Source organism: Dermacentor variabilis, chromosome 4 (genome assembly GCF_050947875.1).
Source record: "Dermacentor variabilis isolate Ectoservices chromosome 4, ASM5094787v1, whole genome shotgun sequence".
NCBI classification, from domain to species: domain Eukaryota; kingdom Metazoa; phylum Arthropoda; class Arachnida; order Ixodida; family Ixodidae; genus Dermacentor; species Dermacentor variabilis.
In genome coordinates, this window is record NC_134571.1 from 48,575,899 (window position 1) to 48,602,556 (window position 26,658).

The 26,658-nt window shown below is 41.6% G+C and overlaps 1 protein-coding gene across 11 annotated transcripts in view; it reads right to left on the bottom strand.

Annotated features, from left to right (window-relative positions):
* ATP8A (ATPase phospholipid transporting 8A1) overlaps positions 1-26,658 on the bottom strand; it is a 122,335-nt gene that overhangs the window by 23,941 nt on the left and 71,736 nt on the right. For all 11 annotated transcript variants that reach the window (XM_075688921.1, XM_075688927.1, XM_075688920.1 and 8 more), the window contains 22 exons: positions 25,366-25,532; positions 22,100-22,157; positions 20,731-20,842; positions 18,213-18,295; positions 16,815-16,864; positions 16,586-16,655; positions 15,683-15,770; positions 15,445-15,497; positions 14,540-14,626; positions 14,371-14,418; positions 13,217-13,307; positions 11,843-11,907; positions 11,660-11,749; positions 11,014-11,096; positions 10,785-10,890; positions 9,193-9,270; positions 8,443-8,553; positions 8,276-8,350; positions 6,496-6,618; positions 3,983-4,061; positions 1,487-1,548; positions 1,289-1,345 (listed from right to left, as the gene is read on the bottom strand). In XM_075688921.1, coding sequence (XP_075545036.1) covers positions 1,289-1,345; positions 1,487-1,548; positions 3,983-4,061; positions 6,496-6,618; positions 8,276-8,350; positions 8,443-8,553; positions 9,193-9,270; positions 10,785-10,890; positions 11,014-11,096; positions 11,660-11,749; positions 11,843-11,907; positions 13,217-13,307; positions 14,371-14,418; positions 14,540-14,626; positions 15,445-15,497; positions 15,683-15,770; positions 16,586-16,655; positions 16,815-16,864; positions 18,213-18,295; positions 20,731-20,842; positions 22,100-22,157; positions 25,366-25,532 — 1,836 coding nt within the window. The remainder of the gene's footprint in view (positions 1-1,288; positions 1,346-1,486; positions 1,549-3,982; positions 4,062-6,495; positions 6,619-8,275; positions 8,351-8,442; positions 8,554-9,192; positions 9,271-10,784; positions 10,891-11,013; positions 11,097-11,659; positions 11,750-11,842; positions 11,908-13,216; positions 13,308-14,370; positions 14,419-14,539; positions 14,627-15,444; positions 15,498-15,682; positions 15,771-16,585; positions 16,656-16,814; positions 16,865-18,212; positions 18,296-20,730; positions 20,843-22,099; positions 22,158-25,365; positions 25,533-26,658) is intronic.

The following is a 26,658-nucleotide window of genomic DNA, read 5'->3' on the forward strand; positions in this document are numbered from 1 at the left end:
ATTATGTTTACAGCTCTGTAACTTAGCAATGAAAAATGAAACCAAGATTCTATTAACTCTACCTAATAATACATCTAAAGCAGGCAAAACTGCTGTATTATACACCACTCAGAAAAATAACATTATAATAGGGGAGCAAAAATTTTACAAAACCTTTGTAAACATTGTAACAAATTCATGTAAGCCGTAAATTTATATATTAAATTTGTGCACTCTAGGTGCTCTAACATGCAGTTTACAGAACTGCAACATCTGTTTTTGGTGAGAAGTCACAGATCTGTAAACACCGCACTTCTACGTTTTTGAAACTTGCCGATTTTCAGCAATCTTTGTAATAAAAGTTTCAGGCATTAAATCAATATTTTGCTTTCTCCAGTTGCTAGGATTTAACTTTCGCTACAAAGCAAATTTCATTTCAATTAGCCAAGGGGTTGTCTCATAAAAGTATTTCTGCATTTCACATGTATTTGAATAGGTAGCATCAGAGCTGGGCCCGAGCTATAGCTGCCTCTTAAGGAAACTTTGTTCCCAGTAAATGTGAAGCTTTGTACCTTTTGGGACACCAGTCTATCAGCTTAGCTTAACTTAAAGGGGCCTTGAAGCACTCTATCTTTAACTAATCATAGGGTGCCCGCACTATGAAAGTACATTGTCCCATGAATCTCATGCCACAGAAATTTCTTGAATCCTTCAACTAGAAGTGGAGTTATCACACCGATATCCAGCGTCCTCTCTGCTTTTGTCTCCGCTAATGCACTGGGAGCTGCACAGCTGAGAAGCCAAGAGGGCAAAGCCCCGGCCGAAAGTTGAGTGTTGCGGCGGCCGCAGTAGACTACGCTACGTAGCAACCCGCTGCCATCTAGGAAGCCACGTGAAGCAAACGCAGCTGCACGCAGTGCAAAGATGAAATTATTTTTTCTGTCTATCCGAGATTGTAGACATACATATTTTTTCATTTATTTAACTCAAAGTTAGCAGTTATGTATTACTGAGAATGTTCTCACAATCATGAAATCAGCCAATAGTGTTGGTCGGCCGAGTGCTTTCGCTGACGCTGCATGGCGATATTGTGGATGCGAGAGCAAGTGTCTGTTCACTGCTTTTGACATGAGACTAAATTCTCTGCTGAATGAAGTACAATAATATTTGGCTTTCATGTTCACAAGAGCCTTATTAACAGATCGGCAAATTATTTTTACTATTTTCAAAAAATTGTTTCAGAGCCCCCGTAATGTTCACCTTTGGCGTTGCGTTATTAAAGCACATCAAGCAGTCAGGTTAGACTTACCCAAGTCCAAGAGTTCATCTCCAGGCCAGCCTTCAGACACACAGTCACCACGACGTACTGGAAAAGTAATGCGTGCACAATGTAATAAAAGAGAAAAACAAAACAAATGGTAAGCACTTTCTTATCCCGATACAGATTTTGCTGAATTACTCAAGTCGCTAAACTAAAGAAGGAAAGAAAAATGACTTGAAGACTCACAGTGTACACCATGTTTCCAAACATGAGGTATCCACCGTCTCTTCCATTCGCCCATGCAACATCTGTGTCATCAATGCCAACGTAAGTCAAAATTGCATAGCCCATTTGTTTATTTGAACAAAGAGCATATTACAGCCTAAAAGTACATTTTATTTCGGTTGCAACAAATTGTTTTAATGGTAACTAACACATATGATTAATTTTCTTCATTCAGATAAAATTCTCCAGTGAGGAAAACATGTTAGAGTGTAGAAATGCTCACGACATCTATCCAGCTATGCCCTAAACGTTCGGCGGTTTTAGGAAGATCACATTCTTTTAAGTCTAAATCAAGTGACTGGTGCATTATTAGTACGCCTTGTCATTACATACTGCAAACGCTATATGCCTCAGGTAACACTGTGTGATGTCCCAGGCTCTTTGATGTGCGCCACACAGATAGAAAGGACTGCAAGTAAAAGATAACCCAGCAGAACCAGGACACAAAATCTGCTCAAGGAATGTGCAAATGTGATAAGACCCCAGTGCAGGCACAAGACGTAGCAGTACAGAATGCTAAACATCGCTTTCCGAGCAGACACATCTGAAATACCTATACTCGATTTCATACTTGGCAGGCAATGCTTCAGAAAAGCTATGCAAGTACAACACACTCATGGAGCCCTCACTCCACATCTTTCGCTATGCAGTTTTCTTTATTCATGATGACTTCTATGAAATAGCTACTAGAAATATTACAATTACAACTTGTGGACATAAGGTTACATCGAATCACATATTATTCATGCACCTTTGAACTTACAGTATGCGAGATCCTACATTTTGTTAAAAGCACAAGCGGTGCGCTATAGTCACAGTGTGAACAGTATGGTTGTAGATACTTACCACTCTGTTCTTTTGGTGGTAAATAGGCTCAGATATACGGACTTACATGTAACATTTAAATCATATTTTGTGACATAAAAATATGAGACACTGTTACATCAAATTACATGATACACACCATTACCTTTCTTTCATATGGCTCACAATTTTTTTGGTTGCAAATGCGAATGAAGGAAATGGAGTATAAAATGTTTTCTATAATTGTGCCACTCACACTAACGTTTTTATATACTAAGTATGTATCAGTTAGCAAAGGTCAGTCCAAATCTCAGACCTGCTAACCTTACCAGTTGACAAATACTGCAGTTGAAGCCAAAAAAAGAATAAATACGAGTGAAAAATACAAAATTTATTTTAATAGTCAAGATATTAACTGCGTATTAAAGAAAAGAACATCACAGACTTTTTTTATCTAGGGACATTGTGAAAAATGATCTGCATCACAAGCAAATGGAAATGTCAATGAAAATTTTAACACGATAGCATTAAGGGGCCCATGTCGGAGAAAATTCAGTGCCGATGGAGTTGTCCTTGAGCGAAAATTTCTGTATATGTTTAGGTATACGTACCTGCCACACCTTGACATATGACATAAGGTATATGACATAATGTATATGTGGGTTATATTGCCACACCATTCTATCACTAAAGTTACTCATACCTTGTCTTACATTCTTGGCAAATCTATTCCTCAAAATGTTGAGAATGACAGCCCACAAACAACTGTCATGAAACAAAACACCGACTGCGCATGCCTTTTATGTTAAATCATCTCAGACATAAATATTAAAAGTGCAAAACAATAACAGAAACCTGAAGATGGTGTAATTTTCTTGGCACAGCTTTGTACTACCTGCGGGATCGGCCTACACAAAAGGCCGCATTTTTGCCAGAAAGCTCGCCTTTGTGAATAGTGTTCGCTGCCAACGTTTCCCAGTAAACATTACAGTTCCATAAGCTGCAGTTGCCGGGAGGCATGAGAAGCAGTCAAGGATCTTTGAATGGTATCGCGTTCCACTCTTACAGGCAAAGCTTTAAGTGTCCTCCCTGTTTTTTTATGAAATATTCACAGAACAGAGGCTGCAATGTCAGTTGCTGTTATGCACTGGTTCTGAAAGAATTGCACTGCTGCTGGTAGGTCAGAATAAATGAGAGCAGATTTGAAAATTAGTTTCTCCACCATCAGTAGGCAAAGGAATTTGTAGTGTTTTCAAATCATTTTGCTGTAAACTGGCCACAAATGAAAAATCGTAAAATTATTTGTGTCAGTGTGACAATCGCAAACATTTCAAACAAACTATGAGAAACAGGCATTTTACAATGAATTTGTAAAAGTTTACAGGTAAGAAGTCTGCTAAAAAAATACTGTTAGAGTCAATCTTGAGCGTCAGTTTTGCACTTTACTAATATGAGCTAAAGCTGAAGAGCTTGTGGCATTGCAGTGAAAGGCCAAGAGGTGATGGGGGTCACGGCACAATAGGTTGTATGGCAGGAAAGATTGAAAATCAGTGTTCTTAAGCACTAGATGTAAACTTTGAGCTGTAGTACCAGCTACATGCAGCATGCTCAAGTTGTGACTTTCAATGCAATACGGTTAGAAACATGACTTGCCCTGCTTTACTCCCAGCATGGTCAGCCAGAACAGGACTATTGAGTGGTAGATGGCGTCGATGATCCAGACCCAGAACACCTGCAAGTTGGCAGCCAAGTAAAATATAAGGTACAGATGATAAAAGAAAGTGGGTACAACAAAACTGACAGAAACAATGTTTTCTCAAAACATAATTGCTGCTACTTGGTAAGCGTAAGGTCCATCACAAATCTTGACGGGGAACAGGCTTTACAAGAGTTAGCCTTGCGGTTACCTCCAGGTCCACTGCACCAAGACTCCCGAAAAAAAATTTTCAACATCTTATGACTCTGTAGGAAAGCTTTTATTTAATATTTCTTGTTGCCTTCGCTACAGCCATCACTAAATTTAACCTGCTCTAGTGCATGTGTTGATGCAAGTGCCTTACAATGAAATATGTTTTTTTTTCCTAGCTCCAAAAGGGGGGGGGGGAGGGGGGGGAGTTGCCTCACCAATTGGATGGCCTGCATGAATGGATATAGTATAGTACACTGCAATTTTTAACCTACAAGCCATAATAAGAGAAAGAATACACCGAAACAAGAATGAAAGAAAGAAAAAAGTAATTTCCACATCTTTCTTCGCTTTTCTCATTATCAGACTGAATTAAGCGATTGTGCCTGAACTCCAAGGCATCTCTAACCTTTCTGATGTAGAGATTTCCTTGCAATGGAAATTACATCATGCTTGTTTTGCACAGCTTGTCAGCAGCCCAGTAGCAGACTAGAGTGCACCAGCTCAGGCCAATCGCTCTGCCTTTCCTGTCAATAAAATCTTTCCTCTCTCTCGTCAGCAGCTGGCCACAACACCAGCAAAAGCAGCACAGAGTTCAACGCTGAAAGCAAATTTAGGCACACTGTCTTGTACGTATGTCCCATCAAATAGGCTGACACATACTATAATTGTTTCACTGCTGTGTTGCGGCAAAATGCAACACAAGTTCTAGGGCAGTGTAAATACTCGATTATTCATCACCAAATTGAATAGAATGGTGAACGTTCAAATTATTCGTGAATCGAAAATCTACCATTTGATTTCTCGAATATTCGGTATATTCGGCGCAGACACTCGTGCAGTGCCGCATGTGCCGCAAAGTTCCTTGTGCTCGACGCAATGCAAGCAAGTGTCTCACTTAGTTGTTTTTAGCGTAAAAGGGGTACCGAACCCCGGCTTACACGGTCGCAGACTTCGTCTCTCTGAGCGCTTCTGCCCTGCTACATGTGCTCTCCGACGTCGGCTCGATGCGAGGATTGCACACACAGCACTCAAGTGCCACAATTCAAAGAATGGCACCGCATTGCGTGAACTTATCGTGACCCTCTGAACTTCAGAATATTTGACAGGTGGCAAATCATGCTGAACCTGACAATGCAGCAGTGCCTGCTTTTTACCGCCGGCACAGACTGTGGTTGACCTGCACAGCACCAAGGATGGCTACTCACGGAGTGGTGATCTAAGTCACGTGATGTGCGGTCGGCACTTTCGCCTGTTGTGCAGATTGACCTTACGATAACCCACCTGCTCTAATGGTGGGGACGCCTTTCCATATTGTCACATGGAGTGATGTATCAAGAACACAGTAGCAATACTGTGAAAGATGAAACTAACTTTTATTGGGCGAACCTGTGCCCGCAAAAACAGGCTACACTTAAAAGAACGGCGACAATGGCGAACACAGCCGGCGATCGTCAAAATCTGATCAGCGGGTCAGCGCGTCGGCTATTACAGATCAGTCGTTGAATGTTCCAGAGTAACCACTGGGACCCGCGTGCCTTCCACAAAGTTCTACACCATTCGCGTCGCGCATACATGCAATCAGATTACACAAGGTTTGGCGACAACAGACAGCGGATAGAAGCATCGATAACATTCTAGAAACTTCCGATACATGTAGACGCGTCCTGTTCTGAGCAATAACATTTCTTAGATGTTAAAAGCGGTCACCCGTAAAAGATAAATGAGTTCACGTGTCAATATTTTGGAGAAAAACTGGAAAGCAAAACGTCTGTGCTATAAAAAATTGCCATAAAACACGGGCCCACTATTAAACAGAGAATGTCACTGGTATTCAGTACGTCATTAAGTATGTCAGCTTTAGAGAAAAAAAGCAATTGATTTTGTTCAACAGAAATTCTATTGATAAGAAATGTTTTTTCAGGGTTTCAGATACTGGAACTTAGCTGTAATCAGGGCTGGCACACTAATTTGGATTTCTCTTTAATAAGAGTAGACCGTACTGTATACGTTGATTTTTATGCACCTGATTTAGCTGATAGCTCTCTACATTCTTGTTCTGCAATATTAGGAGACTCTCAAGCATGTGCAGCACTGTGTTTTCTTGCCCAAAATTTGTAAGTATTAAGTTTTATGGTATTCAACATTCGATTCAATATTCGGCTTTTCTTTTTTTTGTCTGATTCGATTCGATATTCGATCAGAAATGTACTCGGCATTCACACACCCCTAAACATAACCATTGGTGATGCTATTTTACCTTGGCATTGAAGCCTTCAGCATTCTGAGATGACTTGTACAGTGCGGGGTACTTCATCATCACCTCTGCACTGCAGGTGCGATCAAAGAGGCCGATGGCGAGGGGAGGAGCTGCGGTGAACATCTGCAAAGCAAAACGTTGCACCTGTACAGCAGCTTACCGACATCCTTTTAAAGGTGCACTACTGCATACTGCCAGTGCTGGCTTCAAAGGCTGAAAAGAGGAGGCAGTAATAAAAGCTGAAAGGAAGCTAATGACTGCGGGCCGAGCAGTGGAAAGGAAAATTATAGCTGCAACATTTGAAAGATAGCAGTACAAATAAAATATCAAGTAGGAGTACATATTATACATGAGGTTATGGGGAATTAATGCAAATGGGTAGGTCATGTAATGCATAAAACTGATAACCAGATGTCTGTCTAGGTAACCCGATACGCAATAAGAAAAGGAAATGTGGTCAAGGACGGCAGAGGAATAGATGAAGTGATGAGATTAGGAATTCTTTAGGCATGGCATGAAATTGGCCAATACAGGACAGGTGTAGTAACTGGAGGCCTCTGAAAATTGCCTTCGCCCTTGCAGATGGGCTGATGGTGATGATCGTGATGATTATAAGAATGCCCACCCCTACAGCCTCCTAGGCTGTTTGAAAAGGCTGTAACAGCCTTGCATGAAGTCGTACACTACAAGCTATGGCCTCAGACTAGGTGCATTATACATTATATCACTGTAAATATGCACTACAGTGCTACTTTAGCAAAAGAAGACCTACCAGGTACACAAGGTATTTGAGGACACAGCTTGGAATTGCTATAGACATCAGCATTCTCATTCCATCTGTCTAGGCTCCTAACTTCGTCTTCACCAACCCTTTTGTCGCCTGTCTAGCACACTTATTCCAGGGTGTCAGCTTCCAGCCTGACACAGAAAATGAATCCACATGCTGTCCTAGTCTTCTTACATGAGGACCACAGTGGCTTGGTGATCACCAGCTTCTTAAATGGTGCCAAATCCAATCTCTTTAGGGTAAGACAACAGTTTATGGCCAATTCCTTTCAGACAAAGCAAAATAAGCACTACCAGTGGTCACTTGCCATTCAGGCATTTTCAAGTTCGTCCAGCACGTGGAGGCCATGATGAGTGAGAACCCTGAGAGGCCTATTATCCATTGCCGAGCAGACAACAAAAGCCAAGCTTTCTGCACACACTGTCATTACGTGCACTCCTAAGCAATGGATTTTCTTGCTCCCACAGGGCCTGTGTGACCCAAGAGTGGCTGGCTGGTGAACATTTGAGGCCACGTCACCCTCAATGTGGCGTTCTTAGTTTTTAACATAAACCTGCCACACTGCCATGTATGGGCAGCATCACTCAGATGGAGACTAGTAATCAACCACACAATGTTTACAATCTCCCTAAAGCTGCTACTGCAGAAGCACTGCCCAACATTAACATGCGCTATGTAACCCAAGCATGCAGCCATTATCAAAGTTGAATTTAGTCAATAATTGAGGCCGAAGATGGTTTTGTTGAACAGCCTTAGAAAACAGCAGTTAAAAAAGTAAAAATATTAGGGTCGAGTACCTGAATTCTTGACTGAAATGTTCTTGCTATTCCTGAAGTTGTCATTATGTTCTCAAATACCTTGCATACCCTGTAGTTTAAGAACTAAGATGTTTGGGGACACAGGCGTCAATTTCATTTTCTGAACCTATTTCATTCCATTCAAGCATTTGCTGTGCCCAGCCTTACACTGGATTACATTGCAATCTCTACTCACCACGTTGTACATGCCGATTGACCACCTCTCGAACAAAGTTTGTCCAGACCATCCGCTCACGGCCGCGAACCACAACTGTAGATCCGAGCAAACACATGTCAGTTACGTACACAGTGGTCAAAAACTGAGCAAGACTTCAGCAGGAGATAAAGCCGAAGTAGTCTCACCTCAATGACATAGAGACATATGTTCTTGTGAAATGAGTAGAGTATCAGCCTGCACATTCGGTTGTGGTTCCAGGCTCCGTGCACGAAGAGTAGACGACGCAGAAATCGGAACTGCATGAGGCATTGAACACAAGGCACATGAAGTCTGATTCAACATTTGCTGACATTAACGCTTAGGAAATCGTGAAATAAATCTAGCCACAACTTTAGCAGACTATGCAATGATAGCCTTGTAAAGACTGTATGCTTCCTCACTTATGGGGGGCCTTTTATCAGGTTAGCATAACATATCTTGTGCTTAAACATGTCCATCGTGGCAGAACTTTTTGAGTTTCATATTTCTGTGCCTCACAACCCATTGGTAGGTCGCATGTCATGCCTCTCAAAAGTGTTGTGACCCGATGGCAATTTGCACACTTTGGCATCTTTCTTGAGCTCCAGGGAGATGGCCCGACTGCACTTGAATTTCGAGGCAAAATCTTTTTCCAGTGTTGATTTTTCAAAGGACAATGTATCCACATGACAGAAAAAGCCTGTATATTGAGAGCCACACAGAAGAGAAATAATCACCATAACCCAGTGATCCATGCTGTAGTGAATGTGTGATAAAAAGGTGCACTGAATAATGTGAGGAGTTTCCACAAGCTAGCATCCCTAAATGTGCAGTACTAGGACTTGCTTTAGATAGTTTGTTTATGCTTCACAAAAAGACAAAACAGAAAACAACTTTGCAATGACAGTATCGCTCACCTGTGCAATAGAATAGTCGGAGGCACAGGCAGCTTGCAAGCCTTCCATGCCGCTGATGCCAATACCTACATGTGCGGACTGCAAATGAAGAGTAAGTAATCATTCTGTTGAAAGCTTTGAGAGTTATATGTCACCGCAATGAAACAAATCTCTAATGGAATCCCCAATATGTTAGTAGCACAGAATTACAACCTTAATTTATCCCACACAGATCACAATCACAAAGTTCCTGTTACCGTTTTTAGCACAAAGGCCTTTCTATCTACTATCGTCACTGAACAGTATAAAACCCAGAGTTCTATGGCAAGCCCCCCTGGCCGGGAAAAGGCTTTTCACAGTGAATAATCAAGGGAAATTTCAAACAAAAGTGGACAGACAGTTTGGATGTGTTGTTAGCATATTGCGCTGCCCTCTGTGACGTCATATGCTTAAGCATAAACTAAGTTAAGTGAACGAATGACTACTAATTTTCTTCCAAGTGCTGAGAAACAGATTGCAGTGGAACCCACTCATAACAACATTTAAGTACCAAGAAAGCCCCACTTTTACAACTGGTAATTGTTATAACCGAGTTTCACCACAAAAGTAGAGGGGACAAAAACTCAAAAATTTTAGTTAGACAGAAAGAAGCATTACTGGTTTTTACAATACTTGGATGTAACAACTGACAGCTGCCAAACTGTGGACTTAGTGTGCGTGTGTTCTTTGGCAAAATAAAGCACTCACATTACAATGTTCCCATGCTGCATTATTCGCTATAATAAAAAATCTGGCTACTGGGTGTCTGCACCAAAAAAAAAGAAAGGACCGTGAAAGCCAGACAGAAAAAAAACACCTGCCACTTTGCCGCACCTGCTCTTTGTGCCGCACACCCTGCACGGCCTCCGGTCTACATAATGATTCCTCTCCAGTCTCCCTTTCGAATATCCTGTGTCGGTGACGCAGGCATTAAGGTGGAAGAAAGACGGGAGAGGGACGCTTGACGCCAGTGATGCGATGCGATGAAGGCACGCCGTGCGGGGTGCATGGCACAAAAACAGGCGTGATGAAACGGATTGCATTTTTCCCCCCCAAGGCAATGCGACAAAGGCATGCCGTGCAGGTTGCATGGCACCAAAGGTAGGTGTGACAAAGTGGCGCATGCTTCCTCCCAGGGATATTGCGGTCTTTCTTCTTTTGGAGCACGCACCCTGTAGCCAGATTCAATTGCTATAACCGATAGCGTGGGATATGGGAGCATTGTTATAAGCAGCTTATTTTTTACCTTATAACACCTGCAAAAGCTGACAATGCATCGGCTGTTCACTATTATATCCGATATGTTGTTAAAACCAGTATCATTATAAGTGGGATCGATTGTACAGCTTAACTGCTTAGTTTCCAAGTTACTGCCAATAATAGAAAAGAGAAAAGTTTGCTGTTGTGAGGCGCGCTTTTATGACAGGGACAGAGTAAGGCACACAGATAAACAAACGGGAGCAAGAAACCAAACATTTGGTTTATTGTTGCTTTTATTCCTGATGCTCCTTCAAGATGCATTAGCAACATACAAGTGCGAGTAATCAAAGGTGTTCTGCAAGTAAAAAACTCACCTGGATCATGGCGACATCATTGGCACCGTCACCAATGGCCAATGTCACGCACTGAGTGGAATTCTTCACCATGTCCACTATTTCTGCTTTCTGCATCGGGGACACCCTGGAGGGAACAATAAAACCATCTTAGCACTTGCCTGAATGCTTAATGTATGCACAATACATGCACAAAATGCCCTACGAGGCTCTTGTGTACCATCCTCATTAACTCAAGAGCACAACTTACCGGCAGCAGATGCAGACCTTGCAGGAAAGTGCGATGTCAACAAAGTCTCGCCGAACATCAGAAGACAGTGCATATTTCAGCGTCTGCGCAGACATCACTTGGTTTTACATCTTTTCTTGTGTTGATTATGTGAACATTCACGGGCAAACATTTTTAGTGGATACCGGAGCTCTGTGAAGTCTTAAGGGGCTCTGAGAAAGCTTTGCTCACGACTACTGTTTCAGTTCTTTGTAATATTTCTTTGTAATCTCAATAATTGCATAGTGACACACACAAGAAGAGCCTGCAGATGAAGGGAATGACTAGCAGGTTTTTCTAGAAAAAAAAAAAAGATTTAGAGCATACACAAAAGCACCATTAAAAAATAAGGAGAAGGGCACAATGGCACTAGATTGGTCGATTTCTGAAGATAGTGGAATAATTTGAAGCTGGTCATGCTTTTCATGTTGGAAATGACCGAAATGTTTCAGTTTTGAGTTTGCCTGCAAGAAACTAGTATTTCTGGCTTGTTCATTGTAGTATTGTTTTGCTTTAACATAAGCACCCACTTCACCACATTGATCATCATGGGCAAGCCAGAAACAAGGGGAGTGTTAAATGTTTAGGCAAATATAGTAGTACAAAAGAGACAATGAAGAGCTTGTACCTTTCCGTCAATCACAAGGGCAAGCTCATTTTCTTTCCTCAGAAGATCACCAAAGTCATGGGCATGCTTATGAACGGCTTCTCGTGTGCCCTGAGGATGAAAAATTAGAAGAAAAAAGTGTTCACTGCTTATGCAACAGAGAAAGCAATCATATCATGAAAAAAAAAAAGATTAAAGGCTTACATCCAAGCTATCTTCATTAATGACTAGAAGTGGCATTGACTGAGAGATCAGCCTCGTTGAGTATCCTGAAATAGGAGGGTCACGGCAATGACATATATTCCCACAGACATATTCAAGAAGTGTCATATTTATGCAGGCAATGTGAAAGTGTAGTTGGCCTTATACAGCTGTGGTCAGCCTAATGAAGTGGCCTTGCAGCTGAAGATTATTTTATGCTGGTAAGCAACCTGATGCACTCAGAAATGGTATTTATAGATAGTACACTCAAAGCTGTGTTATAAATTTTAACAGAGTTTTGCTTCCTCAAAATCACAATGTGTGATGCTCGGAATCCTTTAATCATAAACAGTGATGATCAAAACAACTGATCTTTAAAAATAGCGAATGCAAATCATGTGGTGATCGCACTGGAATATACAAATAAACAAATTTTGCAAGTTTTAAATACAATGTGAATCATTCAGCAGCTATAAAGTTATGCTGGCTGGCTTTCTATTTCTTGCCAGCCAATTCTTGATTCAGCAGGGAGATAATGTTAATTTTTCATATCAGCTTGCAACTTACCACCCTGTTGGTGCAGATTACTTGAATACTATTCAAGAAAACTTAAATATCTCAAAATAGCAGTTATTTGAGTCAATGACTTAATCAATAGAAGGTATTTGAGCCAAGAACTGAATGGAATAGCAGAATATCTAATTTGCTAATTGAAAAATTTGAATATTTGCAAAATGATAATGATAGTAAAAACTGCAGTCAGCAAAGTTTCAGTGCTGTTAAAACCAAATAATCTTATCTCCAGTCCATGATAACGCGTGTACGAGGAAAAGATGGTACGTAAATAGCAAATTGTCTAACAAAAATGCAAAAAAAAATTCCATATCTGCAGCACAAGCTGTCAAGCAGTCGGAATGATCATCACACTTTTCATGACGTGCAGTGGCAATCAATACAGCTAATTGTTTCAACCACTTCCTTATTTCCAATTTCTAGCAGCAGAATTTGGAGAGCTGGGGCAAAAATGTTCAGGCTTCACTGAGACCAGTGGAAGGGGGTTCCTCTAGTCATGAGGGAAAGTGAAAAGATGCAAATGAAATATTCGAAGATTTAATTATACAAAAACTTGACTAACACATGAGAAATACAACAGCACTTTTTATGACTGCGTCAATGCCACAAAGCTTACATTTTCGTTCAACACTGTTTGATTTGCAACTCGGGTGGCTCAGCGGGCGTCCCCGTCGGTTACGTTTCCGACTGGTGTCGCAGCTCCACTACATCTGCACTCCGCGTACGCTTGAATTACTCATGTCGAGATTCATTTTAATCCACTGCACCAGTTCTGCAGTTGTTAGAGGAGATTGTATGGTGTACCTATGTTGATGGCAGTTTCTTGCTTGTCACCAGTCAATACCCAAACTTTGATGTCAGCTTTCAGCAAGTCAGCCACTGTTTCTGGAACTCCCTGTTCGCAAAAAAAAAAAAAAAAAAAAAAAAGGAAAAAACCTATATTAAAGAGCCCTTTTGGTCGCCTATTCACATGCTGTGAACATATCTCAAAAGGGCAATGAAAACGGCTAGTTGGAGGCTGTTCATACTTCCTTCTTGTGCTATGTACGAAAGGACAGGGACATAAAAACTATTTGTTTGTCCCTATTTTCCTGTCCCCATGTTTTTGTACATAGAGTAAAAAGATAGTGTGATAACAGATAGCAACCCATTTGGAATTAATATGTAATGTTACAAGTTGCATGAATGGTATCACAGAAAACTAAGAGGCCTTTACGTGACTTCACTGCAGAGGTAGGGGAAAAAAAAAGAAAGCCCAAGACCGTGCAGAGGATGTACCCACTGCACGTCTTGTACAATGCAGCAGTGGTTTCTTGAGGTATCTGTAGCATGCGTTTTATATGTTACGCAATCCACACTGACAAGCCCCAAAAAGTGTAGCAGTATCAATTTGCCATTCCATGCATGCCTCGTAGAAAAAGAGTGGCTTTAATCTAAATGAAATGCACAGAATGGCACTTTGGTGGAAGCCAATCTCACGGAGAACACTTTACCTTTATTGTGGATGTCTTTGACCGAATTTTTACCCACTCATCAAACTACAGTCAAACCTGGATTTATTGAAGCTGGATGTAACAAATTATTGTGTATAACGAACAGCTGCAAAATCTCCTTGAAAATTTTTGTATGTTTTTACTTTATATATTGAATTATTGATATATCGAACTATTTAACAATCCCCTTTGAGTTTGATATATCTGGATTGAACTACAGTGTGTTTCAACTAAGGGAGTATTCATGTGTGTTGAACAGTTGAAGATTGATGACACTCAGTATAAACCACAAAGGGGATATACACGGTACCTAGAAGCACCTGTAGTAGTTTCATTGCTTCATGGCTTGTATACCTCCACGGATCCTCAAATGTACCCACAAGGAAACCTTCAGAGTTTCCTCTTTGTGTGTGTATGTGCGTGAGAATTACATAATAACAGTTATGTAATACCATCAATACTTACATCTTGTAACCTGTCCTCAATCGCAGTAGAGCCCAAGAGAGACAGATTCTGCAGGCAGAACAAAACACTGTGATCAATCAATAAGAAAATACAGCAGCTCATTAGGCTTCATATTCCCCATTCGTTGCACTCAATTAAGCTGTACTGTAGCGGTGCAACCTGTTATTACCGTCTCAATTAGCTGTGCGGCATCTTCAATCTTGCGTTCTCTCATTTGCAGGGATGTGGTCGCCTTGTGATACGTGTTCTTCCACTCCTGAAAAGAGTTCAAAGATGGTGCACTAACATGAGCCTCTGCAGAACACACAATACTGAGACGCCACTATGAAAAGAAGCTCTTTGTGGATAAGATGACAAAAGAACAAGCAAAGCTAGTGGCACATTTTCCAGCATGCTGTGTCCACGTTGCAGAAAGTTATTAAGAGTGGCTTAAGCACTACTAAAATGTAGGAAGATAATATAAGCCAAAAGAAAGAAAGTAGCCATTAGAAAAAAAAATACCGTATAATATTAGACAGTCAGTTTCCACATTCATGATATCACGTGACAACCTAACAAACATCTTTTAGCCACCAAAAGAAACACATAGTGATGGTGGGAGGATGGCTCTGTAGACTTGGCAGTTGATGTGAAAATTCTCTTATGTTTACCGCTTCAACCGAGATTAAAAATAGATTTTTAGCCCGTGAAAGCATTCTCCTGCCACTACTGTTCATGCTCTTTTCTTTAGTTGCCATCAGGAGGCAATACCGGTCCAAGTCTTTGCATGAGCTTTCTTTTCTAATGGTGAGGTGCACATACAATGGCAATCTTGAATTTTTTCTGAACGAATTGGGCAAGTAGCAATGTCAAGTGTTACACTGAAGAAAAAGTGAAAAGAAAAAAAAAAAGAAATTTTGTTGTGAAATATGTAAACAAAGCAGTGATTGGAGTTAAATCACTTCTTCAGGGTAAATAAAGAGGTCACTGTATAGAGAATAACAAAGCCAGAATAATGAAACAAGAAAACATTTTTTATGAAAGCTTTGTGTCAATTAAACTTGATGACATAAAGAGAGATGACAGCTTTCTTACCTCGTAGTATTCTGGAGAAATGTCTGCTTCAGCAAGACACAGAGTTCTCAAACCTGCAAGACAAGATGACCATGTCTACCCCGCACAAAAATAAAGCCATGATTTGAACTCTCTCGTGACCGAAGCAAGCAAAATCAGCTATGTAAGAGATATAAACACATGACAAAGAAGTGCTGGTGCATGCATGCCCTTCCAGAAAGTGAAACTTTGTCAGCTAACAAAATCTTGATACACTAACCTTGGGAGGCAAATTCTTCAAGATGCTTGAGGTTGATGTCTTTGAAACTCTGGCTCTCAGCTCCGAGCCTTTCATATATGACAGTGTCCTGAAAGACAACAAATGCGAGCGTTAAACAGCACATGCCACCACGAACAGGCTCATATGCTCAGTAAAAAATTCAGTTCCGTAACCCTAATTTGACAAAGTGATTTGCAGAATACAAGTAGCTTGCGATAAAAGGGGCTTTGCAACAAGTTTTAAGGCAAGTTTCAAGCTTTCTCAGTTGAAAAAGCTCTGCATCACAAGTGCCCTCATAAAAATGTTTTTTCAATGCGTTTCGTAACAAAGAAACTGCAAAGAACTGAATGTCGCTTGCACGTAGATGTCACTGCTGTCATTCTTAGCATAACTGGCGCTGTGGTATTGTACTGGCTAGGGTGACAGCCCACATAGCAACAAGCCACCATGCTGCACTTCTTTAATTTCTTTATGCTCTTCGCTTGCATAAGCTGGCTTATGCCAGTTTTATGCATGCAAATTTCCATGCTCACTGTTTGTTTTCTACACCAGTGTCATAATCTTTTAATTCTTGTCGTTCGCCTTTCTGTGATATCCAAATGAGCTTTATGAGACGATGACCACTGCGATGTTGGGGCACAGGGAGTGCAGGGCACCCCTAGTGGCAATACAAGGAAATAGGCATGTGGCAAGAAAAAAACAGAGGCAGTTGGTGTAATGTGGAGTGACATAAGGAAGCTGGAAATTCTTGCACAATAAAATAATGTTGCAAAGTTGGTTTGGCAAGATTCTAAGCTAAGGCTAGCTGTACTCTGACATTCTACAATACCATAAACAGGCTTTGCTGGGGTCATGGTTTCAGAACGAAGAAAGTGCATGGTGGTGCGATAAACGAGTACATACTGCTCCTTTGCAGAATAGCTTAATCTTGCCCTGAGGTGTCCGGACCAAGACAGACATTCGTTTTCGGGAACTGCGGAGAGAGAATAAAAGGATGCATGAATGAATAAACAGCAAGGAAGAATTCAGGTTAGCTAGAAAATCAAGCTAAGTTCACTAAATGTAGAATTTATAAAATATGCCTGAACAAAGTTTTATTGGAATAGTAAACATGTGTAAACGAAAGGCTTACCTTGTAAACTCTATGACATTCAAGATCTCATACTTCTCATTTGAACCAAACTGAAAACAGACAAAATGTACAGAGATTGCTTTTCAATGCTTTATGCTTTCAAGTGATAGCACAAGTGGCACTTATAATTAGGCCAGAAAATGGAAATTCAAAACATTTTTTTTGTTGAATATATGAATGCATATAATGCAGGTAATAGCTCAAATTCATTATACAATATACAGTCAAATGCCTCTACAACGAATGCCTTTATAGTGAAATTACCTGTATAACAAAGGATTGATTATATCTCGGCCAAATTCACACTTTTGATTTGTATGGTGACCGCCTCTACAACGAAGACCACTACAATGAATCTGCCTGCTCAACAAACGAATTTTGGCATCCCAGACAGCTGATTTGTTGCGTTGCAATGAGCGCCACATGGCAGCGTCCCCACTGTCCTGTGCAGCCATCATCAAGGTGTGTTCTGCGATAGCACTAACGGCAGTGCTAGCTACACTTTTGACCAGCGTGCCAATATCAGAGGTAGCCTCACTGCATTTCTCCAGGAAGCGCCAAACTTGTATGCTGCTTGCTGTAAGGCAGCAGCAGTTGTGACAACTAACGAATATGTCGCAATTGATGAAGCCATGATGATGTATTCGTAACTGACGATCGATAGTATTTTACTAAGTCTCTCTTGAGTTCATGCTCATAAAGATTTTTTTCTGTTGAACATGTTTAGGCAGCTCTATTGTCAGTGGTACAGTGCATGACCTTCACAATGGAAAGACCTACATAACAAAAATTTCTGGAGGCCCCAAGAAGTTCGTTATAAAGGCATTTGGCTGTACATTTAGAGAGATATTGAACAGAAACACTATGTCTAGATTGGTAGATAAATTTCTCATAATTCTCTGTACACCTTGGAGGGAAAGGATAGCTTATTAATGAATACAATAAAGCCAAAATATCCCCTCAGGAAATTTCATGCCCAAACCATGGCAATGGTTACATTGGCACATCATCACAAGTTACCGGGTATTTCTGCACACCTGAGCCTCTTAGTACGTGAGAAGTTGTCATGTTGAGTATTGCTTATTTCCTAATGCAATAGATGACCAAACAGATGACCAAACAATTGACTAGACTCTAGCAGATGCTGCAAAAATTTACGAGATTGTGGCAAAGCTAGTGATGAAATTCCAAGGCAGTATCATCGCAAGTATCTCTTCAATGCCCTTACCACACTTGCTGGAAGAATGGCCTATTTACTAAGCAAGAAGTGTTATCTACCAATCTAGCTTGAGTTAACATTTTTAATTGGTGTCCTTTTAAAGCAGCAACAAGAAGAGGTTATACTGTCTTTATTTCCAAGTGGAGAGAAAGACAAAACAATAAAAAAGGGCGCCTCACAATGTTCACTGTCACATGTGTTGGCGTCCTGGTCGTGAAGACAAAACCAACCTCTCGTGCCCCTTTGACGAGAGCGCCTTCATCTGAAAAATGAACAAAGGGCTTTGCACATACTTGTATAAATCTGTAAACTGTAACGTCACACTGAACATGTCAAAAGAAACACTGTTCATTTCGAGCACAAATGAAGTAAACTGTGCATAAAAAAAAATTAATTGAAAAAAGTGCCAGATTTGCATCTGGGCGGTGCACAATGTACAATGACTGCAGCTAGCTGTGCAACCTAGGCAGATTTACATACTTATCAAGGTAACCTTGCAGCATCGTCAATGAGCACCAGTTCCTCTATAACAACTCATGGATGAAAAATGGTGCCAATGCTACAAAAAAAAAAATGGCTCGTTTGCAAAATGTAACATGTGAGAATCCAGATGAGTAATCTGATATAAGGACGTAAGATCAATAAAGTTGAATGCATTTTTATTGCTGTTCTAGAATGGCATGTATTGTTCAAAACTCGGTATGTTCAACGTGTGCTGGAATATAGTACCAGAATATGAAAAAAGGTAAAAGGTAAGATCCTAACAGAAACACTGATGATAATATCTTGTGACACTGTATTCAACCAAAATATGCAGAACTCATATTGAAAGTTATATTATTTATTATCGTATTGAACGGTATTGTGCTCGTCTGCTGGCACACATGTGTTGGCAGCTATGTCATTATTTCAAACGTACAGTAAGCCCTTGTTATAACAAAGTGAATGGAATGGCAAAAAACTTCTGATGTGGTCGGTAGTTCGATAAAAGCGGATGCACCGTAAAAGCTTGACAATAGCATCCCAGCTGTTTGTCAATGCCGTGGAAGTATATATAAACATGCCCGAACACTTGCACCTCAGTGACAGCTGTCCTTGTTTCTTTATTAAGTCAAGAAAAAGGAGGTCAGTTTAGACTGTAGCTAGCTTCTGCCATGTGCAAGCAATGCCACTGCCAACTTACTACTGCATTGCACAAGACCGTAATCGCCATCGCTGTATTAAATTCTGTTGCAAAGCAGACAAAGGCACTCCTATGTCTGCACCATTTTCAGTATCTTCAGACGTCTTCTTCATCAGTTGCTGGTTCTTCGTCAGGATAACCCATCGCTGCATCTACAATTTCGACATCATGATGGGGGCAATAATAAGAACAGCTGCATCAGCGAGCACGAATGAGCTAAAGTCATCTTCGGGGTCCTCCCTGACCCTTTTGTGCACAGTTCCGTAGACACTGTTCCACACATACGAATCATCTTGTGTTTCCTCCTGAAATATGCATGCGTAAAGCAGTCGGCATCTTTGTTGGTGACAGTTCTTTCCATGAATGATAGAGCAAATGAATAGCAGTGAGGATGTCTATGCTTTAGCCCTTATTAGTACTGTAGGAGACATGCATCCTTTGCAGAAGGCACTTGCGATCCATAGGCTGGTGAATCAAGGTAGTGCTGGTTTCTGCTTGAGAGTCAGATACAAGCATGACGACCTTGATTAAGCCATAACGTGCATGGGAAACCACAAAATGTACAGCTGAACTGCCCACAGATCTCTCGACAGAAAGGCCACACAAGCTGAAACAACAAAGCATGCAAGCTGCCTGCCAGACACTTGCCAGAGCTGCCAAAGCTGAACAGGCCTAAAGTTTCAATATCTCAATACTTCACACTGCTCACCCACATGCCCAGACCAGAGAAATGAGTACCGTGGCACATGGGCATGGCACGTGGGCAATGATGAAAGCGCGACACTAGAAACTCGCTAAAGCTGTTGAAACTGAGCCAGCCTTAAGTCTTGTTACAGAGAGCAGTGTACCCGTGCTGGGGCATGTCCTCCCATGTTGCTTTCCCATGAATTTTGAGATTGGGACCGTGCACAATGTGACAATTTCAAAGGCTACGGCTGATGTAGAGGGCACTCACTGCACACAATCTTTAGCCAAAGCCGAGAGTCAAAGCTCTTGTGCCACCGGAACACCGATTGTCCATTTCTTCATATCGCGTTTAGGGAAAGGAGCAAGAAAGGCTCTGACTGGTGGGTTTATGCCACTCTCTCTGGGTCGTTGGCGGAGGCAGGAAGGGCATGCAGGTCAAGGCCGCCACCTGGGCACCTAAGGATTCCAAACTTCTGCCGGTTCATTCTTTAAACTCAGCAGAGACCGCTACCTGCAGGCTTCAAGTATTCCAGCCTAAAATGCATGCACTTGGGTCTGGACCGTGTTACACGTGAATTAAAATGGTCATTCGAATAAAGCAACTTCCTTGTAATGAGGGTTTACTGTATTTTGTATTTGTTCCCACAGCATAATGTTACAGCCGCTGCATCGGGTAGAGCAAGAACGTGTGCACCTATTTAATGCATCAGCATTCAGGACGATAAGTTCTAACCTAATGCCATACACAGTAAGACAATTACGAACCTAAATAAAGTCAAAGCAAACAAAACTCAACTAGAGTGATGCTAGTCAGCACAGTTCATTACCGGGTGATGCAGCCTGGTACTTGATGTAATTTGTTTCGTTGTCAATCTCTGGCACCACTGTGTGGCAAACAGCCATCAGTGTGAAGAACTCCCGCACATAGGGTGTGGCAGCCTGATGATAAAATTTAGAAAAGAGAAAGAGAAACATGTAAATAGAGCCATACATTTCAAAGCTACCTTCCAAGCTCTGGTGTATTACACAAAACTGTTACATACTCCTAATACAGTTGACAACCGATTTTTCGAACAAGCCCTGTAATTCGGATGCCTTTACAGCACCCCCACTTACCCCACAGAGCCAATTTATAACAACGTCCGAAATTTTACACTGAAATGCTTCACTGTCCGATTTTCTGCACTGTTTTGCTGTGACCACAGGTCCGAAATGGCAATAATCGTGACTATCTTGCAGCATCGGACCAGCGCTCTTGCACGCTGATCCACTCGCGGCCGTAGCCACTGTGACAACAGTAGACCGATCTGCTTCGATGTTTGCTACCAAGCTTCCTGCTGTTCGGTGCTTTTCATTGGAAGAATTCGTCGCTGTCATCAATGGCGCCAATCCTGCCGATCACTTTGAAGCGCAGAAAGTCTGGCAAGGGTCAAACATTGCATAAGGCAGATTTCCAAAATTCAGCTTCGCTGCATTACAGTGATGTCGTGTGGTGAAGCGTACACAGTATAATTCTGTGATGAAGCATACACAAGAGAGGAAAGGGGCCACTGTAACGGGTCACAATACGTATTCTTTGATTATACACATGTGCACCTAGTCTCCTGTCACAGTACAAGCACTGGCATGCCTAATGAGTGTATTGGCAGGCCTTCAGAACTACTTCAAACGTGCCTGTGGCGATTTGAACCCTTGGGGGCAGTAAAAGGTATGCATTCATTTTTTTTTTAACAGCCCGATGTTTTGGATGTTTCCGTGGCACCTATAGAGTTCGAAAAATTGGATATTGACTGCACCCCATAATATCAGTGTAAACTGACAAAGACAAAAAGAGGTCACAAGGGAGGACAAAAAAAAAAATAAGAAAAGACACAGTCTGCATTACTACAGAAACTGTTTGTAAAACCTGTCAAATGCTAACCTCTGTCACAAAAACAACTCACGGCAGTACACTGGCATCAAGATTACAAAAATAAATCATTTATCATTTTCTAATGCATAGGCTTGCTGTCGAACAACACTGTGTGCCATTTCCGTATAAAACCCTAGTAAAATTGAACAAAACAGGAATGTCTTGCTTCACAGAATTTTTCACAGAGACACTTATCTTAAAGAGAAAGAGAGAGCAAAAAAAAATTTACTCCAACAGCTTTCAGTGGAAGATGGCACAAAAGGTTGCCATAGCTGATGGCTCACCGTGTTCTTGCGAAGAATATCATGAATCTCCTTGGCGTCAAGTCCTTCTTCCATAGTGCTGCAAATAAGATGAATAGTCTTGTCAGGAAAGTCAATTGTGGAAGAAAAGATCACCATATAGTCGTGAATATTAGTTGCACTGAAAATTAAATTTGTGTACAATGTGGAGGCACAAGCTATAAAAAGATCTGCTCTTAAGTTCAGTGTCATGGCAATGCTATTCGTACTGCCATGTGATGTGTTGTACATATTAAACACTAACTTACCACTTTAAGCTGACGTTAGCCTGACCTAGATGCGGAAGCCAAACACCAAATCAAGCTCGAACAACAGCTAAAGCTATCAATAGCGCCAACTTTCAATAGCAATATACAGCAATAGCTAAAATATTGTGCTAGCTAAGCTATCCAGTACTCCAAAAATGACATAAATGTGGGACAAGACTTCTGCCACACCAGCGTGAGAATAGAGTATACAGTCGCCGACCGTTTATTCGGACCTCACGGGGACTGCGGAAATGTCCGAATAAACAGGTGTCCGAAAAAGCAGATTAAGAAAAAATGAAATGAAATCCTTTATTTCCACGCACTTATTCGGGCTCGGCAGTAGGCTTGAAGAAATCGTGAATGCGCCGTTGCACGCTGTTCCGTTTACGCGCTATCAGATAAGCCTGAATCTCGGAGAGGGTCGTACGGTCACTATAGGCGGCTGAAAGCACAGTCACTGCTTGTAAAAGATCCGCATGCGACGGCAGCGTAGCACATGGTGCGTCAACTTTCGACTCGGTCATCATCCGGCGGTGCAGCAGAAACCTGGCGAATGATCTCGCCGTCGTCGAGTTCAGTGCATGTCAGTACAGCAGTGTCACCACCTGTGAAACTGTCAATGAGACGGTATTCGGAATGGCAATGCAAACCACTGCGCAAGTCTCGGCAGAACATTTTCCGCATCGGTAGGGAGCACATCGGAAGGCGACAAATCTTAGGCCTCCCGGCACCCGCTTGCCGGCATTCCGCAGCGCAGTCTGCGCGGGCACTGTCGGCGCCATTAGAGACTTGACGCGATGTTTCTGTATGCCGCGTTGGATCACCGAAACCTCGACACAGCACACAAAGCAAACAACACCGTGCCGACACTAGTCACACAAACTAAAAAACGCGGCCTGCTCGCAGGGTCGTGCGCGAAGAAACAAATCAGCTGCTGGATTGTCTTGACATGGCTTACTAAGCTGAAACCGGAACTGCTGTAGAGCCACTCTATCGAACCAGGCAGAAACGATGATGATGAGCGGGGATTTCCAGTAGCGCCACTTCGTGGGGCGGCAAGGAAGCTCCGTTCAAAACAAAAATGGCGTTCAGCAAGTCGAACCATGCACAGAGTCGGTGCACGGTGCTCTCGACCAAGTTGGTTCAAGGAGAGTCCGAAAAATCAGACGAGAGGTTGCAAGGTGTCCGAACTTTCGGCAGTTGTTATACATTATGGTCTATGGGGAGAATGGCGGTGCCGCGAAGCTGACCGAATAATCGGGCATGTCCGAATTTTTGGAGTCTGGAAAATCGGTCGGCGACTGTATTAGCACTGCAATGAAGTTAAGGCAAAAAGCAGGGCAACTCGGCTTTTTGACTCAACGAAACACCTACAGCACCAGAGACAAAATCCAACATACAGTAGAGAAGACATATGGTACCTGTGCTGTGTGTGTGATGTCATGCTCAGTCTTTAGTGTTGTAAACATGTCACACAACCCCTTGACTTAAAGCATCCCATTTATAATTGGTAAGTTGACAGAAACCACTGATGGTAAAATGATATCAAATGATTTCAACATGAAAGTTTCTTTATTTAATTAATTATACTGTAGGCCATACTCTCACTAGTGCTACCTATCTTAACAACACTGTCAGTGCTTCTCAGGAGTGTGGCACTCTCCCTGAGTGGGCCCCTGATTCAAAGCTGGCAATAATGCCCAACAGGGCATAACCTCTAATATCACTGCCACAGTTATGTAGTAAGAGACCAGATTTGTTCCGGGCAATTTGACTTGTGGTAGGCCTGCGTGCACCCTTCAGTCACACGAATTTCACTGGAACTAAGTCTGCTTTTAGCATAAACTAATGTTGTGGTAATTCTAGAAGCACAGGGTTCCTCATAATTACCCAGAGAGAAAACTGACGGTGCGGTGGTGTTGCATGCATGGGAATGCGGGGAAATGGTGGATGTGGACAGTCACCTTTGTCAGAAGGTTAATGCACCTTGAAGACATGTCTTGAAACTGCTGCTTTTAGAGCAAAGTTTTATTTGCTTACCGCAATTTGGCATGTCATTGCCTGTCTTGTTGAGTAGAAGCTATAGCTACTCTAGCCACCATTCTGTTGCTGCTGGTGATATGTCACTTTGGCAAGGTTTCACATTACTCAGCGCCACACGTGCTGGCATATACATATAACTGACAGTGTTTATGGCATTGTGCCAAGTTTAGTATCATCGCACAATTCCAGGACTGCTTTTGATTGTCTACTTTAACATATCCGGTGCTGAATCCAGCGAAATCTTGGGTATCAGTGAAAGTGGTTGCCCAAGAATATCACACTGGAATAAAACTTCATTTTGCTCTGCAATGTACTCCATTGCAACAGATGAACATTATGGGCAGGTTGCGGAATGCATTTGTCACCAAAATCTGTTTGGTGTTTCTTATTGTGCTGAGCCTTTTTATCTTGCCAGTTCAACAAAGCTTTGCTTACAGCTATTCCAACAGTACATGGAATCTGCATTTTTCTTTGTTATTATGTAAAAACACTTTTTATTAAACCATGAGAACTCAAGCTGGGTTGTACAATTGTGTCAAATGTGAACAAGTATCAGCAAGACACTAAAGTTGGAGGAAAAACTGCAAGGTGTGCACTCAAAGTGTGACAGTTTCAATAGTCTGTTTTTTTGTTTTCTTTGCTTACTACTACTAGTTATAATAAACGTAAGTAAACAATAAGCTTTATTTGTACAGAAATGTCTTCAGCCAAGCCACATTCAACGTGACGCCTTGAAACCCCACACCTTGACATTCTTGTAGTGGCACAGCCTTCATTAGGAAATTAGCATTGACAGTAACACCACATTTCACTTTGGGTAACATTGCAAGAAACTGTATCTTGAAGGGTAAGCAACATCCTGAATGTATTTAATGTTTGCTTTTTGGTGCTCCTTTAAAATATACTTAAAACAGAATTCATCACTGTAGAACAAACAAATACTGCCATGACACCTACCCATACATCCGGCCAGCAATGCTGCAGCGCTTGAATTCCATGATGTTGCAGGTCAAAGTGCCAGTCTTGTCAGAGAAGATGTACTTGACCTGGCCGAGTTCCTCATTCAGGTTGGAAGTCCTGGCCATGGCGGGTGTGTCCGTATCTTCGTGGTACATCTCCGAATCCTGATAGGACAGGGACACAATGGAGGCACATGAGCCCAGAAACTGCCGACACACGCAACTTCTGGTGGGAAGAATTGGCATGCTAGCCAGTCACCTGACAAAAACAATAACTTCTTCAGATGAATGTGGCATAGGTTACTGATGAACCATATGCTGGTGCACAATTGCGAATCGATGCAGTAAAAGTACCAATGACTAATCACACAAAGCACTAACAGTGTTGAGGTAGTTTGACTGAAATGTGTTTCGATGCACAAAGGACACGAGTTTTTGAAGTTGAAGAAGTTCATACTCGAATTTGGATCTTCAGAAACACTAAAGCTTGTTATTTAATCCTCACCAATTCAGAAGATTGAATATTTTGGAATTTATATCTTATTTAACTCTTATCAATTCGGAAGATTTAATATTTTGTACTTCTATTGGCTTCAGCAAACCTATGCGCTATTTGATGATGCTCATTCGGCAAGTTAAATTGAGCCCGAGAGCATGAAGCTCTACAATGCAGTGATGGTGTTGTTGCTGATGTTATATATATGTACTATAGGGCATAATGGTCAAAAGAAACTCACGAGCCATGAGAGGTGCTGTAGATTAATTTCAACCAAATGAAGTTCCTTAAGATCCATCTAAATCTAAGCACAGAAGCGTTTTTTCATTTCGCCTTCATAAAAATGTGGCCGCTGTGCCAGGGAATCAAATCTGTGGCCCTATGCTCAGCAGCAGAATGCCATTGCTACTGAGCTACCACAGCGGATTGCTGCTGATGGTGAGACAATAAGGTCAAAGAACTGAGTCAGCATTCGAATGAAAACAAAACAACACATTGTGCACCCCTACAATTTAACATTCAGAAAGGAGTGCTATAATTTAACAACATTCACAAAGTGCTTAATGCAAAAAGCCACAAGTCGTTTACGTTTTCAAGCAAGCAAGTAGTTGCAGGTTTAAGCTGAAATGGGGCACTATTTCTGCAATCAGCCCTCCATGATGAGTCAAAACACTTTCGGGCCACCCCAACTTCGCCTGTCTGTCACGCGACATCATGACAACCGCGATAGCTCCCCATCTGATATAACACGTATACTCTGATTATGCATGCTTAGGCCAAACAAAAGAAACATTT